Source organism: Chelonus insularis, unplaced genomic scaffold (assembly GCF_013357705.1).
Source record: "Chelonus insularis isolate UGA/USDA-ARS -01 unplaced genomic scaffold, ASM1335770v1 contig_117_pilon, whole genome shotgun sequence".
NCBI classification, from domain to species: domain Eukaryota; kingdom Metazoa; phylum Arthropoda; class Insecta; order Hymenoptera; family Braconidae; genus Chelonus; species Chelonus insularis.
In genome coordinates this window covers 420,617-435,039 of record NW_023276358.1, presented here as the reverse complement: position 1 = coordinate 435,039, position 14,423 = coordinate 420,617, and the positions used below count along the sequence as shown (strand labels likewise).

Sequence of the window (14,423 nt, the reverse complement as noted above, 5' to 3'; positions counted from 1 at the left end):
AGCTCGTATAAGCTAAGTTAATGTACAAACTAGAAACAAAAGGTAAACTCGATGAAAAATTTTACAGCTGCAACAACAACAACGACTTCTAGACCAAGTCCACCATGGTTAATAACTTCTCAACCGAGTGTATGGACTACAGCAAGTCCTAGTGTAAGGCCACCATCTAGAGTATCAAGTTCTCCTGCTCAGCTGCCAGTGGTAACCACCCCCAGTCCGTCCGTAACAACCCCATTCGAGTCAGTATATATTCTACTTTCTACTCTAACATCATTCAATTTTCTACTTTTAGATGCACATGAAATTTATCTTAAATTTCAATTTACAGGCTATCGAGCACTTTTAGAACTGTCGTTGTGGATGAAACTGAGGATGAGGTTCGAAGTGGATTAAATCCCGCGTCGAAAGGAAATGTTAGTCCTTTAGCACCTGTTATTCCAGAAACTACTGAGTCAGCAACAGAAAGTAATTTCATTTCATGGAAAACAACTCGACGGCCGATAGGTAAATAGACTATATATTATTTTAGGGAGATAGTTTCTAAAGATTTTGTTAGATATTTGTAAATTAATAGTTTAGAGAAATAGACAGATTCATCTCTTTTAATAATTTAATTGTTTCCAATTATAGTATTACAAGTTGTTAAAATAACTTTACCAACTAAAACTCAATTTTGAAATATTGATTTTTCAAATAGTTTATTAAGTTTGAAAGTGATCGATAAATGTATTAATTAAAATAAAACTGCTCTTTATTTTACAATGAATATATATAGAATTGAATTTGATATTGGAAATTTGATTTCAGTATCGACAATTTCACCGTATTCTGAATATAATCCAAATAGTAAATGGAATGACTATAATCGTCAAATTTGTCCACCCACGGTAGCAAGACATCTCACCTGGAATGCAACTAGAGCAGGTGACATTGCAGTGCAAAGTTGTCCCGGTGGAGCAAATGGTTTAGCAAAGTGGAGATGTATAGCTAGTGAAGATTCAGCTGTTTGGTATCGTGATACTCCAGATTTAAGCGAGTGTCGATCCCTATGGCTTACAACCTTAGAGAATCGAGTGAGCGAGGGTGACACAATTTTAGGAATTAACAGTGAACTATCTCTTATTACTGACAATAGTCGAATTCTTTATGGCGGTGATATGATGATTACTACAAAAATTATTAAGAACATGGCAGAGAAAATGAGCCAAGACATAAAAAATTATCAGGATCCACGTCAGAGAGAAGTGAGTGTTACTGAGTTACTCCAAGGAGTCGTTAAAACAGGAAGTAATCTTCTTGACAAAGTTCAAATGGCGTCTTGGAAGGACCTGAGTCATCAGGAGCAAATGAATGTTGCTACATCATTACTCATTGGCCTCGAAGAAAATGCTTTTCTCCTTGCTGATACCCTTCATCATCAAAAAACTATTCTACAAGAAGGCAAAAATATATGTAAGTCTTTACTCATTTATCTCTAGAGTTTTATTGAATACTAAAAAAAAAAATATCACACTGAAAGTAGTTTATTTTTTATTTTCTATTCTTTAATAGCTACCTGAAATATAATATTCTCATCATAGCTTGTAATCATAGTTGTAAATAATGTAATAATCAAATATATTTTTATTAGTAATGGAAGTCCGAGTATTAGAAACAAGAAATCTCGTCAGCAACGTTGAAGTATTTCCATTGGAAGCCGCACAAGAACGATGGACAGCCTCAAACGACCATGTGGAAATTACAAAACAATCGTTGCTAGAAAACAGTGTTGATGGTATCATACGACTAGTTTTTATGGCTTTCGACCGACTGGAAGAAATATTACAACCTCAAATCAAAGAGACTTTTGTCGTTCTAAACGAAGAAATAAAATCATCGCGCAATATCAGCAATAGAATACTCAACAGCAAAGTTATCTCCGCATCTCTTGGAAAAGGTCGACACATTCAACTCTCTGAACCCGTTCGAATCTATTTCGAGCATCTTACTGTTGAAAATGTAACAAACCCGACTTGCGTATTCTGGGATTACATAATGAGGTGAGTTGACATTACTATGCTATCATTGTTATGATAAAATGCATTATGACTCTTGCAAAATAATATAATTTTGTCAAAAAATAATTTACATTTATTTAGTAAAATCATATCTACATATATTATTCATGGAACAAATTAAATGAAATGTTTCTACTTTGACAAATTAATTACTGAAAGATCGTAAATACAAAAACAAAAATTGTTTTAGTGCTTGGTCAGAAGAAGGCTGTCGTATGAGTAAAACGAATGACACTCATACGGTCTGTGAGTGCAATCACCTTACAAACTTTGCTGTGCTGATGGACGTACATGCTGTAAAACTGGACATAGCACATCAAGTCGCTCTGCAAATCATCACGTATATCGGCTGCATCATCTCGGTGGTCTGCCTCGTTTTAGCTATCATGACATTTCAACTGTTTCGTGGACTTAAGGTAAGAACCTGAACCGTGCAGAAATTGCTATTGTTGTTGATGAAATAACATAAATGGAGGTAAAGAGAAAGAGTCCATTTCACGTAATCCACTCAATGCACTATTACTGAAATGTTTCAAAAATATTTCATAACAACCTCTTGAATTTCAGTCTGACCGGACGACTATTCATAAGAATCTTTGTGTCTGTTTACTTATCGCTGAAGTTTTGTTTGTCTGTGGCATCGGACAAACTGACCAGAGAATAGTCTGTGGAGTAGTTGCTGGTCTTCTTCACTTCTTCTTTCTCTGTGCATTTGCCTGGATGTTTCTTGAAGGTATAAAATTATTTTTCATTCCTTGACTTTATACTAATTTACGACTTAATCATTAAATTTACTCATTGTATAAATTTCTATTCTCCAGGCTTTCAGTTGTACGTCATGTTAATAGAAGTATTTGAAGCTGAAAAGTCTCGACTACGCTGGTACTATCTAATTGCTTATGGAGGTCCTTTGTTAGTTGTTGCAATTTCGTGTATTATCGATCCACTAAGTTATGGCACTGATCGATATTGCTGGCTTCGAGCAGACAACTACTTCATCTTTAGCTTCGTGGGACCTGTTATACTCGTTATACTGGTAAATAAATAATAAAGCTATAGCAGTGAATACGTTGAAATTGAAAAATTAATGTTCAGAAAGAGTATGTAAATCTTGTAAAGATCAAAATTGAATTGAAGTATGTAACTTGATATTTTTTTTATAGGCTAATCTTGTATTTTTGTCGATGGCAATTTATATGATGTGTCGGCATGCAAATACCACAGTTTCGATGAAGAGCAAAGAACATTCACGACTTGCAAGCGCAAGGTAAGTTCTTTATTTCATGTAATATACAATAGTAATAGAATATTAGTATAAATACAAATATAATGCGTGTATTTATCCACAAAGTACAGCAATTAATGATGTCATTACAACAATAACAAAGTTTTATGTCGTTAATTTTGAAAAATAATTTTTAATTTAGGATAAGATATATACGTAAGCTTTAGTATTTAAAATGTTAATTAATTTCTCTTTAATTACTATTATATTTTATTTTTTCCTCAGTTTTTTTATCTTTATTTTATATTTACATTTTTTTTTCATTACAAATTATTGAATATTTTGATTTTTTCCCATTAATATTTTTATTTATTCAAAAATTTTATGTTGGAATGAACGCAAATTTTATATAACACAATACACGAATAATTAATAGTTAAATGCTGCCGCTTAATTTAATCATCCGCGAATCTATTATTATTATAAACCCACCATTTTCTAAGTTAATAATAATTTATGCAGTGTTTATTTTTTAAAGTTATTTAAAAAATAAAATATTTCATAAAAATAGAGCTCGTAAAAAAAAACATAAATAATTTTTTAAAAAAATATTAAACAATATTAATGATGTTTATTTTATAATTATTAATTTGATATTATCAAACATATTCAATATCGATATTTAGTTAATAATAAAACATACTTTGGTAATGGTAAATCAATGATATATCTCGTTTAGACTCGATTCGAATTACCAATAAAATAAATGGATGAATAATAAACTCAATTAATTACTTATTTTAATTGATAATTAATTAAAGATTCACTAATAATATTAAACTAATTTAATAGTAGGAATTTTCTCCATACATTTGTTATTGTTTATTAATGATTAAATGAATAAGTATATTAATAATTATGATAATCGAATAATAAATAATGATGTAATACGAATCGAGTATAGCAAATCGAGATTAATCTCATGAATTAATAAAATAGTAATCGAATGGTGCCGGGATAATTACTTAACTTAAGCTCTCTTGTTTCATTTTTTTATTAAATCTCTACCCACTTCTGTCTACACTCTTCTACATTCCTCTGCATGGCGTGGTTGGTTGGTAGTGGAAAGGAAGAAAATGCTCTTCCCAACAAATTGCAAGCGCACTTGTAAGATATTTACCATTTTTATTATTATTATCTCCTTTTCCGGTTTTTCTTTTTTTTTATTTCTTGTTATACTTTTATTTATTTTTTTTATCAAATCGTTTTATTTAATATTTTCGGGTTTTAATCGTCAAATACACATGTCACAACGATATTTTACTTCAAAACATTCAAGATAAGCATTTTCAATTGAGTTCTGCAATTGTAGCTGCTAATGCTATGCTAAATCAAAATATCAGCGATATAAATTTTTATTTTAGACAATTTATTTATAATAAATATTCCTCAACTATATACTAACATAAGCATGGATAAAAGTAATAATCAAAACATACAAACACAACAAAGAAGCACGCATTACTTTATTTATTAATGGTTATTTTATTTCCTGGTGTTATTTGATTAAATTTTTTTTTTAACTTCTATTTTATAATTTATTTATTTATAGAATTTTTTATCTAGATGTATACCAATAAAATATGTGTAGAAAACATAATCTTTCACTATTTTTAATCTTCTAACTTATTAATAAATAAGAAAAAAATTTTATTTAATAAAAAAAAATTTTTTTTCTTAATAATCTCTATTTTTATATTCTTCAAGCACGTTATTTTATAATTTGTATGTTATAGCAATATTAAATAATGAGATTTCAATTAAGAATAATTAATTAATACTCTATATAAATAAGAACTAATACAATTTATTGAATAAATGTTTAATTGAATCTCATAGAATTGATTACAATGTTGATAAATATAATATTTTTATTCATTTAGATACCTGGAAATAATAGTTCAACTTTATTTTATTGATTTTTCTTGAATTTAGGGCATGGCTAAGGGGAGCAATCGTTTTAGTATTCCTGTTAGGATTGACATGGACATTTGGACTACTTTATTTAAATCAAGAATCTGTCGTAATGGCATATATATTCACTGTCTTAAATAGTCTTCAAGGGCTATTCATATTTGTGTTCCATTGCGTTCAAAATGAGAAGGTAAGGGAATTTACGGGAGCTCCATCACCTACATTACTTTAAAAATATTTAAATGATTATTTAACATATCAATTATATCGTTATCCCAATAATAATAATCAATGATTTTCTTATTTTTCCATCATTACTTAATTTATAAATTATACGAAAAACATCATTAAATGATAGAAATTCCGTTTGGAATGATTTATAAAAGGTGGAAAATAAATTATAAACTAAATTGATTTATTATTACTTCTTATTTCCATGTATTTACCTTTGGAATATTCCTCTAGCATTTTTTTAATTTATTTACAGCACGCGTTCCCTTGATCACTTTTTCTTTCAATTGTAATTGTTTGATTAAAATTAAATAATCAATGAGAAAGATTATTTAAACTGTAAATGATAGTGCAATATAGAAAGACTTATTTTTTAGCAATTTATAGTCAGAAAAAAATAAAATAATGTCTGAGTAATTTTTTAAAAGTAAATATGACCCTTGATAATAATCATTTATGCTATTTATAATTATTTTATCATCATTCATTTCACTGCTGCTTTGTTTCGTGCACCCTAAAAATTTTTTGTCGTGCACTTTGGTGCATTTTCAGGTGAGAAAGGAGTATCGGAAATTCATTCGACGTCATTCGTGGTTACCAAAGTGTTTAAGATGTTCAAAGACAGTAACTGGAAGTTCAGGAGGTTCTTCTGGAACAAGTGGTGCTACTGCTGGTGTGAACGGAGGCAAAGATTTTCCATCACATAATACTTCTTCAAATCCGTCAGCACCAACGACCGACAGCTCTGGGCTCTCACCTCATGCTGCTACCAATGTGGGTACTTCGCCAAACAATCACAACAACCTGACAACAACCTCTAACAATACGAATCTTTCGATAAATGTGAACCTGAATAATTTGTCTGTGAGATCGCCGAACGGGCCACACCAGATGCACATGATGGCACCTAGCAACCACAATAGGCATCCTGGCCAGCAAGGTATCCAAAAGCCGCTTATACACCAAACCAGGAAACCCGTTCGAGGTCTCTCGCTTAACTATTGCTAGTAACCATTCATACTTGACATATTTCTGCTAGACTTTACTTAAGCTCTAGCTTTGGTCCCTTGTAATTATTCATTTTTAAATTGAAAAAAAATTTTTTAGCTAATTATTTCCATTAAATCAAGTCCATTTTAATTCATTTCAATAACGATTTTATGATCACCTAATTATTCTAGTCATTGATATTTTTATTCATATTTATTGAGTAGAAAAAATTTCAGAGAAAAAATTTGTTGATTTATTTCATTCAAATTTATATTTTTTTTTTTTTTATTGATTAATTTAATTATTTGTATATTTTTTAATTACTGTCTTTTCTTTATATATAAATTTCTTTTGTAGAGTGCATGTCACCCTCTATAAACTATCTTATTCTTTGCTTTGTACATATCAGCACAACTATTAATGAATATATTATTGTAAATTATTACATTAATCAAAAAAGTATTTAAACATTTACATTATTACACAATTTAACAAAATAATCTTATAATTTTTTTTTTTAAAAAATACATTTCTAGAAATTTTATTTATGAATATTTACATAAAGCATCAGATTCAAAGTTGTTAATAAAACATATATAATGACTACTTTATAGCATTAAAAGTTCAGATATTGTAAATAACTTTATTTTAATATCATTTCGTAGAAAGTTTTTGTATTTCAACATTTTTTTTGCTCATTACAAATTTTTTTTAAACATAATTATGGGTAAAAGGGACACAACAATCACACAGTTTAATAAGAATTTTTATTCATTTATTTTTGTATTCAAATATGATTTTTTTTTTTTAAATATTTTTTTAAGTTAGTAAAGACCTCTATACTAACATAATGGTGGTTTTTCCGTGATTACTCCCAGTAGGGGGTTTGGTGTACGCGGTTACGGTTACTTTGTCAATTCGTTCGGCAACCTCTACTATGTTTAAATTTATTTACTAAAGTAATTAATTAATCGGCATTTGCCGAATCTGTAATTAAATGCTTTTTTAAAAAAGGAAACCTCAATTAATTAATATATTTCGAAAGATTCGTAGAAATTTTTAATTAAAAACAATTTATTTACGTAGTAGGAAAACTGTGAAAATGTCATTAACTTGCAATTAACGTATCATTAGGATACAATTTTAATGAGATTTTAAATAATGCCAACAATTTAAATTGTTTAAATATTTTACGATAAAATTCTTTAGCTTTTCCTACTACCGTAGATAACAAAATAATATATAAAAATATATATATATATATAAAAATAAATATAGCACCTAACACTTGGCTTACACTGGCTAGCGCATGCAGTTCCTCTGAGATATTGTATGTATACATACATTGATCCAAATAACTTTGGGCCAACTCGCCTCATTTATACGACTAGACCTAGTTCTGTCGTAGGCAGGTCGACAATTTCAAGTGATGAATATAAATGACTACGCTCAGCAAACTAAATTAATTGCATAATGATATAGTTTACTAAAATAATCGTCAATATATGACAATGAAAATTTTATTTGGTCTGTGAAAGAAACAAATTTATTTTTAAAATTCAATTTTTTTAATAATTGATTTCAATTAGTTTTTTTTATAAAACAAAAAAATATTTTCCTTCCATTGATATAAACAATTTAGAGTAGTCAGTTATTTAGCATTTAAATTAAACAAATACATAAGTGGACAACGTGCAATAAAACAGAATATATGAGACAGTGATGAGAACGACAGACGAATTGATTTACAGTACTTGATGTCTGGACGAGGGTGGCCAAACAATGATAGACAACCTGCAGCCGTGGCTGCAGTACCTCGCGAGACTGCATCAACGGATGCTTCCGCAGTGGCAACTTTGCCACACACTCGTCACGCCTTCTTTCCATCAGCTCCTAATATCCCAAAATCTGCAACCGCCACTTGGGGACCTATTAACAAAAACCTCGGGTGGAAGGTAATTTTAATCACGGCTAACGCCTTGCTACTAATTTTTCTCTTGCTTTGTGCACTCACTGATGTTCCTCGAACATGCCCAAACTATTTTAATGTTGAAAATAATTTTTTCATTGGTTTGTAAATTCTTCTACATAGTCAATCAATGAATGAATTTATTTTTCAAAAAGTAGCTCAAAGAAATAGAGTTAAAATTAGACCAACAACTGATTAAATATTAAGTTAACAGTTTAATTAGTTGACTATTAATATAAAGATACAGATAAAATAAATTTTGAGCAAATATTTAATAAGAATTTTTTTCACAATCCACAGAACATTTCTTTTAAATCTTATTCACGTGATTCGGGTCATGGCGGTTCAGAGCAAGAGGAATCACCAAGGACTCACAACACGATGACATTAGGCCATTCTGCAAGAACGCGGGATCGACGACAGATAAACGATAGCTTAGAGATTGGGAGCAATCGACCGTCTGGACGAAGAGCTACTTCTCCATACAATCACACGTACACGGAGATTAGAGATGGAAGCAGAGTTGGATCTGCCTATCACCAGAATCATGGGACACACGTGCACTTATCACGAGGAATAGTCGGTGAGGATGATCCGGTTTACGAGGAAATCGAACGTGGAAATGGTGGCAATACTGGTGAGATTCAAGTATCTGACATGTCCGACGAAGATGGTAGAAGACAAAGTGACATGAGCAGACAATCTTCTCGAAGCTATGGTGATCATCGACCGCTCATCCCGTATTCTCCTGCTAATGATCGTAATTTAATCCATTACGGTCAATCTATTGATCGAAATGTTCTTCAATATGAACCTTCTCAATATTCTCCAGCTCAAGAAAGAACTCTTAACGCGTGCTGGGAAAAATTGAGAAGACAACAAGCTAAATATGAACTTGGAGAGATGAATCGTTTGCCGAATAATTATGGTATTTCACAACAAGACCACACGAGAACTGTTGCAGTCCTTGATGGACATACAGTTGTGTGTCATCTTCAACCACAGACTGACATGTATACTGGCCGAGGGATGCCACCGCCATCCTATAGCGAGTGTTAAAATTGTGAATCGTGATATAAAAGATATTTAATCATACTATTATCGATATTAAATATTAATTCATTAATAAAACATTAATTGAGGACGTCCTACCTCGGGCATCGACGTTTCTGTCCAGCTCAATATACTACAACAGCCACTTTGCAGTGAAAACATTTTTTTTTTAATTTTCGCAGGTCGAAATCTGCAGAAAACTGACTTCGAATATTCTTGGGATCAGCCCGAATTTTTAGTGACTGAATATTAGTGTTGATAATTGCATTAAAGGATGTAGATGTCTACATCTAGCTCTAGTTACAAGAGACGATTTAACTAATTAATTGTAATCTAATAAATTGTTGTATAAAAGTATGACGTGTATGGGCGATGTGGAAAAATACGTGAACGCTTTTTATTATCATTATCGTCATTATGATTATTATTACTATTATTAGAGTGTATTTTTCACATGAAATTTGTACATCATGGTTGAATGACTCTCGACAAAAAGTGTGAATTGTAAATTTTACTATGGTAAGTGTAAATATTGACCATTTCCATCCATTATTCTACAATTATTATGGAGAACAAAAAATATTTATAAAGAAAAAAAAATGAAAATATAATTTTAATTTATTTTATCAAATATTTTTTTTATATTTTCAATTGAAAAAAAAAATCAGTTATATTGTTTACACTGTTATATTTAAAGGCATTAATTTTTTACATAGAAATTTAACACGCTATGTAATAGGAAAAATTATTTTTCGATAAATAAAAATCGTCAAAGAATTAAGAAATAAATATTATCAATACATATCGATTCTACTCTTAAGATTGATCAAAAATACAATTAAAACTAAAATAATTAAATGACAAAAAAAATTACTCGATAAAAAAATTATTTATAAAAACTATTCAATTAAGAATCGGATAAAAATTGAGTTTTAAATGGGATAAAATGTAATGAAAACATTTGTAAAATTATAATGAACTATTGAAAATATAAAATAAATAATTAAATTAAATGATATAATTGATAAGAAAAAGAAATAAAAATTTCTTAATATTTATAATAGGAAAACAAGTCGAGAGTCAGAATATATCGCAACCATGAAATCTTAATCCATTGTTCTCAACCCACTGTAAATCTGACATAAACTACTTTTGAAATGTTGTGTTTTCGTCACAAAATGTTATTTTTATAAATACATGTAGAATTATATGTATATGTATGTATACAATTAACTATAATAATATAATTAACAAAAGATTTGTCCGCAGGGCGCGGAATTATATTCAAAATAATTAGATAGTGTGATTTTCAAGCGCCAAGATAGATAAAAAAAGGCGAAACTTAGTCACTGTTTTTTACTATATTTTTTAAATAGATAGACAATATTCTATTCGCGTCTTATATTCGATATTATAAAGGAAAAAATATGTGGTCTATTTATTTTTTCAATGATAATCGCAAATATTTTTTTTTATTGAATACACACATTGAGAGAATAATCATTATTAAAATTGAATAAAAAATATATAAGAAAGGTGATTGAGAACAATTTTTCTCAGTTAAATCAATTGTGTTTATTGTTTAAACTAAGAAGAAATGAATGATCTCGGGTGAAAATTATTTATTTTTTAAATTAATTATAATTTATAATAGAAAATATTTATTTATATAAACAAATCAAAATTTATTATTTTTTTTTTATTATCATTTGAAGATAATTATTCTCTCAGTGTTGAAATTTTGTAATCTCGTCAATTATTTTTTTTACGAAAATAAAAAAAATGATTTGTCGGGTATAATAATTATAACTGCGATATATCTCTAAAAAACAAAGCAAATACAATAATAATGCATATTTTTTAATTACATATTTAAATAAATAAATGAAATAATCAATTTATTATGTAATTGATTTAACTTATTCAAATATTAATTTTGAAAACAAAAAAATCATTATTAATAAACCGTTATAATAATTATAATATGAATCCAGTTACTGCCGTATTAAGTGTATTAATGTTTTTCCAATATCTCTGCAATATAATTATAATATTTCTTAATATTTTGACAAATAATTATATTTGGAAATAAATAAGATAAAATGAAAATCCTACACAAAAATAAGTAAATAATAAAAAGATGTAAAATATATAATCAAGTATTGAAATAATTCTAACAATTGATGAACAATTGAAAAAGTTCTATTGAATGGAACCATAACTAGTTTGTATAAAATTCACAATTTTTAATCATATGTGCACGCATAATGTAGTTAAAACTTTCTTAATATTGACAAAAGAAAAAAATAGCATTCCATGATTTCTTGCATTAGGGCTCACAAAATGAAATTAAATTTGTTTACTGTCTTAGTCGACTGTAAACTTAAAACTAGTGAGAATTTTTATGAATAACAGATAATATTCTGTTTCTAATGAGAGATAAAGAATGAGCGAGTGTAAAAAATATGTAAGAAAGTCGAAGAAAATTGTTAAATAAGCGAGAAGGGGAGAGAAACTGCGACGTAAGAAAAAAGAAAGCATAATGAAGGTGACTTTAATATGTTTATGTTAATTATTATGATTATTGTAGTTACTTACCCCGTTATCCTTGAAGAATTTATTTCTAAAATTGTAAATAATGTAAATAATGCTTTGTACATGTTGAATACTTTTAAATGTAAATCATGTCGGAGGATGCGTAATTAATTATAAATAATAAATAAATAAATAAATATAAAAATAAATGTGAGATACTTATATGTATAAGTGAAAAGAGACTAGTTTAATTAACTGGTAACAATGAACAGTTAATGTGAGGATACACAGTGTAGGATTAATTTAAGTCTTGACATAATAGGAATGTAAATAAATGATGCGATGAAATAAACAACTAAATGCCCAAATAATTCATCAATGACTCATTTTACTATTAGGTATTTTATAAATTCATAACAAGAAATAAGGTCATCAATATCAAATAAATAAATTTATTTTATTCAAAACCACCTATTTTTATAAGAATCAAGTTTTATATTGCTCCAAAAATTCTATCACAGAATGCATATTATTTTTTTGAGCTATATTTAGAGGTGTTGCTCCAAAATTATCTTTACAATCAATTTCTATTAATTTATTTTCTAAAATATATTCTATCACAGGTATATTTCCACATAAAGCTGCAATATGCAAAATTGTGTGTCCTATAAAATCAGTCTTTTTTACATCTGCTCTACATTTTATTAAATATTCAAAAACTTTATAATCTTTACTTTTGACTGCTTCATGAATTGGTAATAAGCCTGAATAATCTGGACTATGAAGGAGATTAGGCTCTGTTGATAGTAATAAATGGATAGCATCTAAATGTCCATGAAATGCTAGAATTACAAATTTAATACATTTTATAATGTCATCATTATTCACTTTTAACTAGGCTTATTAAAATACTAATAATAACAAATTACCTGCAATGTGCAAAGCAGTACGACCATTTTTACTAGAAACATTAATCAATTCAGGTTCTACTTCAAGCAATAATTTAATAATATTAGCATTGCCAACACGAGAAGCAATATGCAAAGGCATCCACCCATCTTTATTCCTCAGTGATAAATTGGCACCTGCTTTTATTAATTTTTTTATGCTTTCTATTGCATCTGGACCATCTTTTGTACAAGCCAGCATTAAAGGCGTCCAATCAGCTCTTTTTATTGCATCAACTTCAGCTCCTGGAATTATTAGTAGAATAAAAAATTTATGAATTTCAATATTTTTAAAATAAATTTAATAAATATGAACAAATAAAATAGAATAATGACTTACCATTGTCAATTAAATATTCAACGATATCACTCTTTGCAAACTGAGCTGCCTCGTGTAAAGGCCGTTTAGTGTCTTTGTTAACAACATTAACAACTTTAAACGAATGATTCTTCCAATTTTCACATAAAAATTTAACTATTTCTAAATATCCTTCACGAGCAGCAATATGTAGAGCTGTATCTCCAGTGATTTCATGTCTAATAAATGTCCAGTCTTTGATGTCATGCTGATTACATAAATCTTTCAATTTATCTAAATCAGCTCGCGAAGTTGCATGAAGAAATTCTTTTGACAAATTTTTAACATTTTTAGTCATTATAAAAAAATATTGAAGTGTATCAAAAATAATAAACTACTGTGAAGACATGGAGTACAATCAGCTGATTCTGATGGTTTGCCTGAGTCGGTATTACTTTCTTGCTCTGAAAAGTGATGCCATCTAGATTTTTATTTGAATTTCACATAGCATAATAAATAAAAAATAATTCATCATTTAACGACACGATCTATTAATAAACACCAGAATTTTTTTTTTATATCACTATGCTTGTAAAAGAAATTCTAGTGATGATGTTAAATAAAGGTAAACATTTATGCATTTGTACGCTTATAGAATAAACTTTAGCTTCCTCAAACCAACTTATAAACATACTCATTTGCATACTTAAAAATTACCATCACGAGAGTCTAATTTCTCGTACCTGGTACAAAGTTGCTGTTATGAATCAGTGTATTTGCATCCCCTCGATAAAAACAAGGTTTCCTAGGTGAATGGAATACAAAATATTTATTGATTATGTTTTGGATGTTCGCATATTTTATTGTCGAAAAATTCTACTCTACGTAGTGGTAGAATATAAAATTTATATAGAAAATACTATTCGTAATCAATGTGACATTCACATGCAATTTATATTGCTATCAATATTATTACCTGTGTCATCTCTGTTAGATATGATCAAAAAATTCACACGAAGGTTGCAACGTGTGCAGTAATACTATCTAATAGGAAATCCAATGGAAAATACTTGAAATAAAATTAAAAAATGCAATAAAATAATATTTTTTCACTGCTGACTCCGACAAGTTTTATCGATTATTT

General features: G+C 28.6%; 2 protein-coding genes across 9 annotated transcripts in view; one reads left to right on the top strand and one right to left on the bottom strand.

Moving 5' to 3' along the window:
* LOC118065108 (latrophilin Cirl-like) overlaps window positions 1–9,884 on the top strand; it is a 101,505-nt gene extending 91,621 nt beyond the window's left edge. For 4 of the 8 annotated variants that reach the window (XM_035080197.1, XM_035080186.1, XM_035080205.1 and 1 more), the window contains 13 exons: window positions 68–239; window positions 329–504; window positions 808–1,452; window positions 1,631–2,039; window positions 2,248–2,473; window positions 2,625–2,790; window positions 2,879–3,093; window positions 3,221–3,324; window positions 4,405–4,449; window positions 5,278–5,446; window positions 6,040–6,261; window positions 8,229–8,432; window positions 8,747–9,884. In XM_035080197.1, coding sequence (XP_034936088.1) covers window positions 68–239; window positions 329–504; window positions 808–1,452; window positions 1,631–2,039; window positions 2,248–2,473; window positions 2,625–2,790; window positions 2,879–3,093; window positions 3,221–3,324; window positions 4,405–4,449; window positions 5,278–5,446; window positions 6,040–6,261; window positions 8,229–8,432; window positions 8,747–9,505 — 3,512 coding nt within the window. In that variant the 3' untranslated portion in view covers window positions 9,506–9,884. Of the gene's footprint in view, window positions 1–67; window positions 240–328; window positions 505–807; window positions 1,453–1,630; window positions 2,040–2,247; window positions 2,474–2,624; window positions 2,791–2,878; window positions 3,094–3,220; window positions 3,325–4,404; window positions 4,450–5,277; window positions 5,447–6,039; window positions 6,428–8,228; window positions 8,433–8,746 lie in introns of all 8 variants that reach the window. The other 4 variants (XM_035080213.1, XM_035080222.1, XM_035080229.1 and 1 more) reach the window with 4 other exon arrangements.
* Window positions 9,885–12,511: 2,627 nt separating this feature from the next.
* LOC118065151 (ankyrin repeat domain-containing protein 16-like) lies at window positions 12,512–13,951 on the bottom strand. Its single transcript, XM_035080251.1, has 3 exons — window positions 13,322–13,951; window positions 12,964–13,227; window positions 12,512–12,876 (listed from the first exon to the last, which is right to left on the bottom strand). The coding sequence occupies exons 1-3, from the start codon at window positions 13,635–13,637 to the stop codon at window positions 12,521–12,523; spliced, it is 936 nt and encodes a 311-aa protein (XP_034936142.1). The 5' UTR covers window positions 13,638–13,951; the 3' UTR covers window positions 12,512–12,520.
* Window positions 13,952–14,423: the final 472 nt, after the last annotated feature.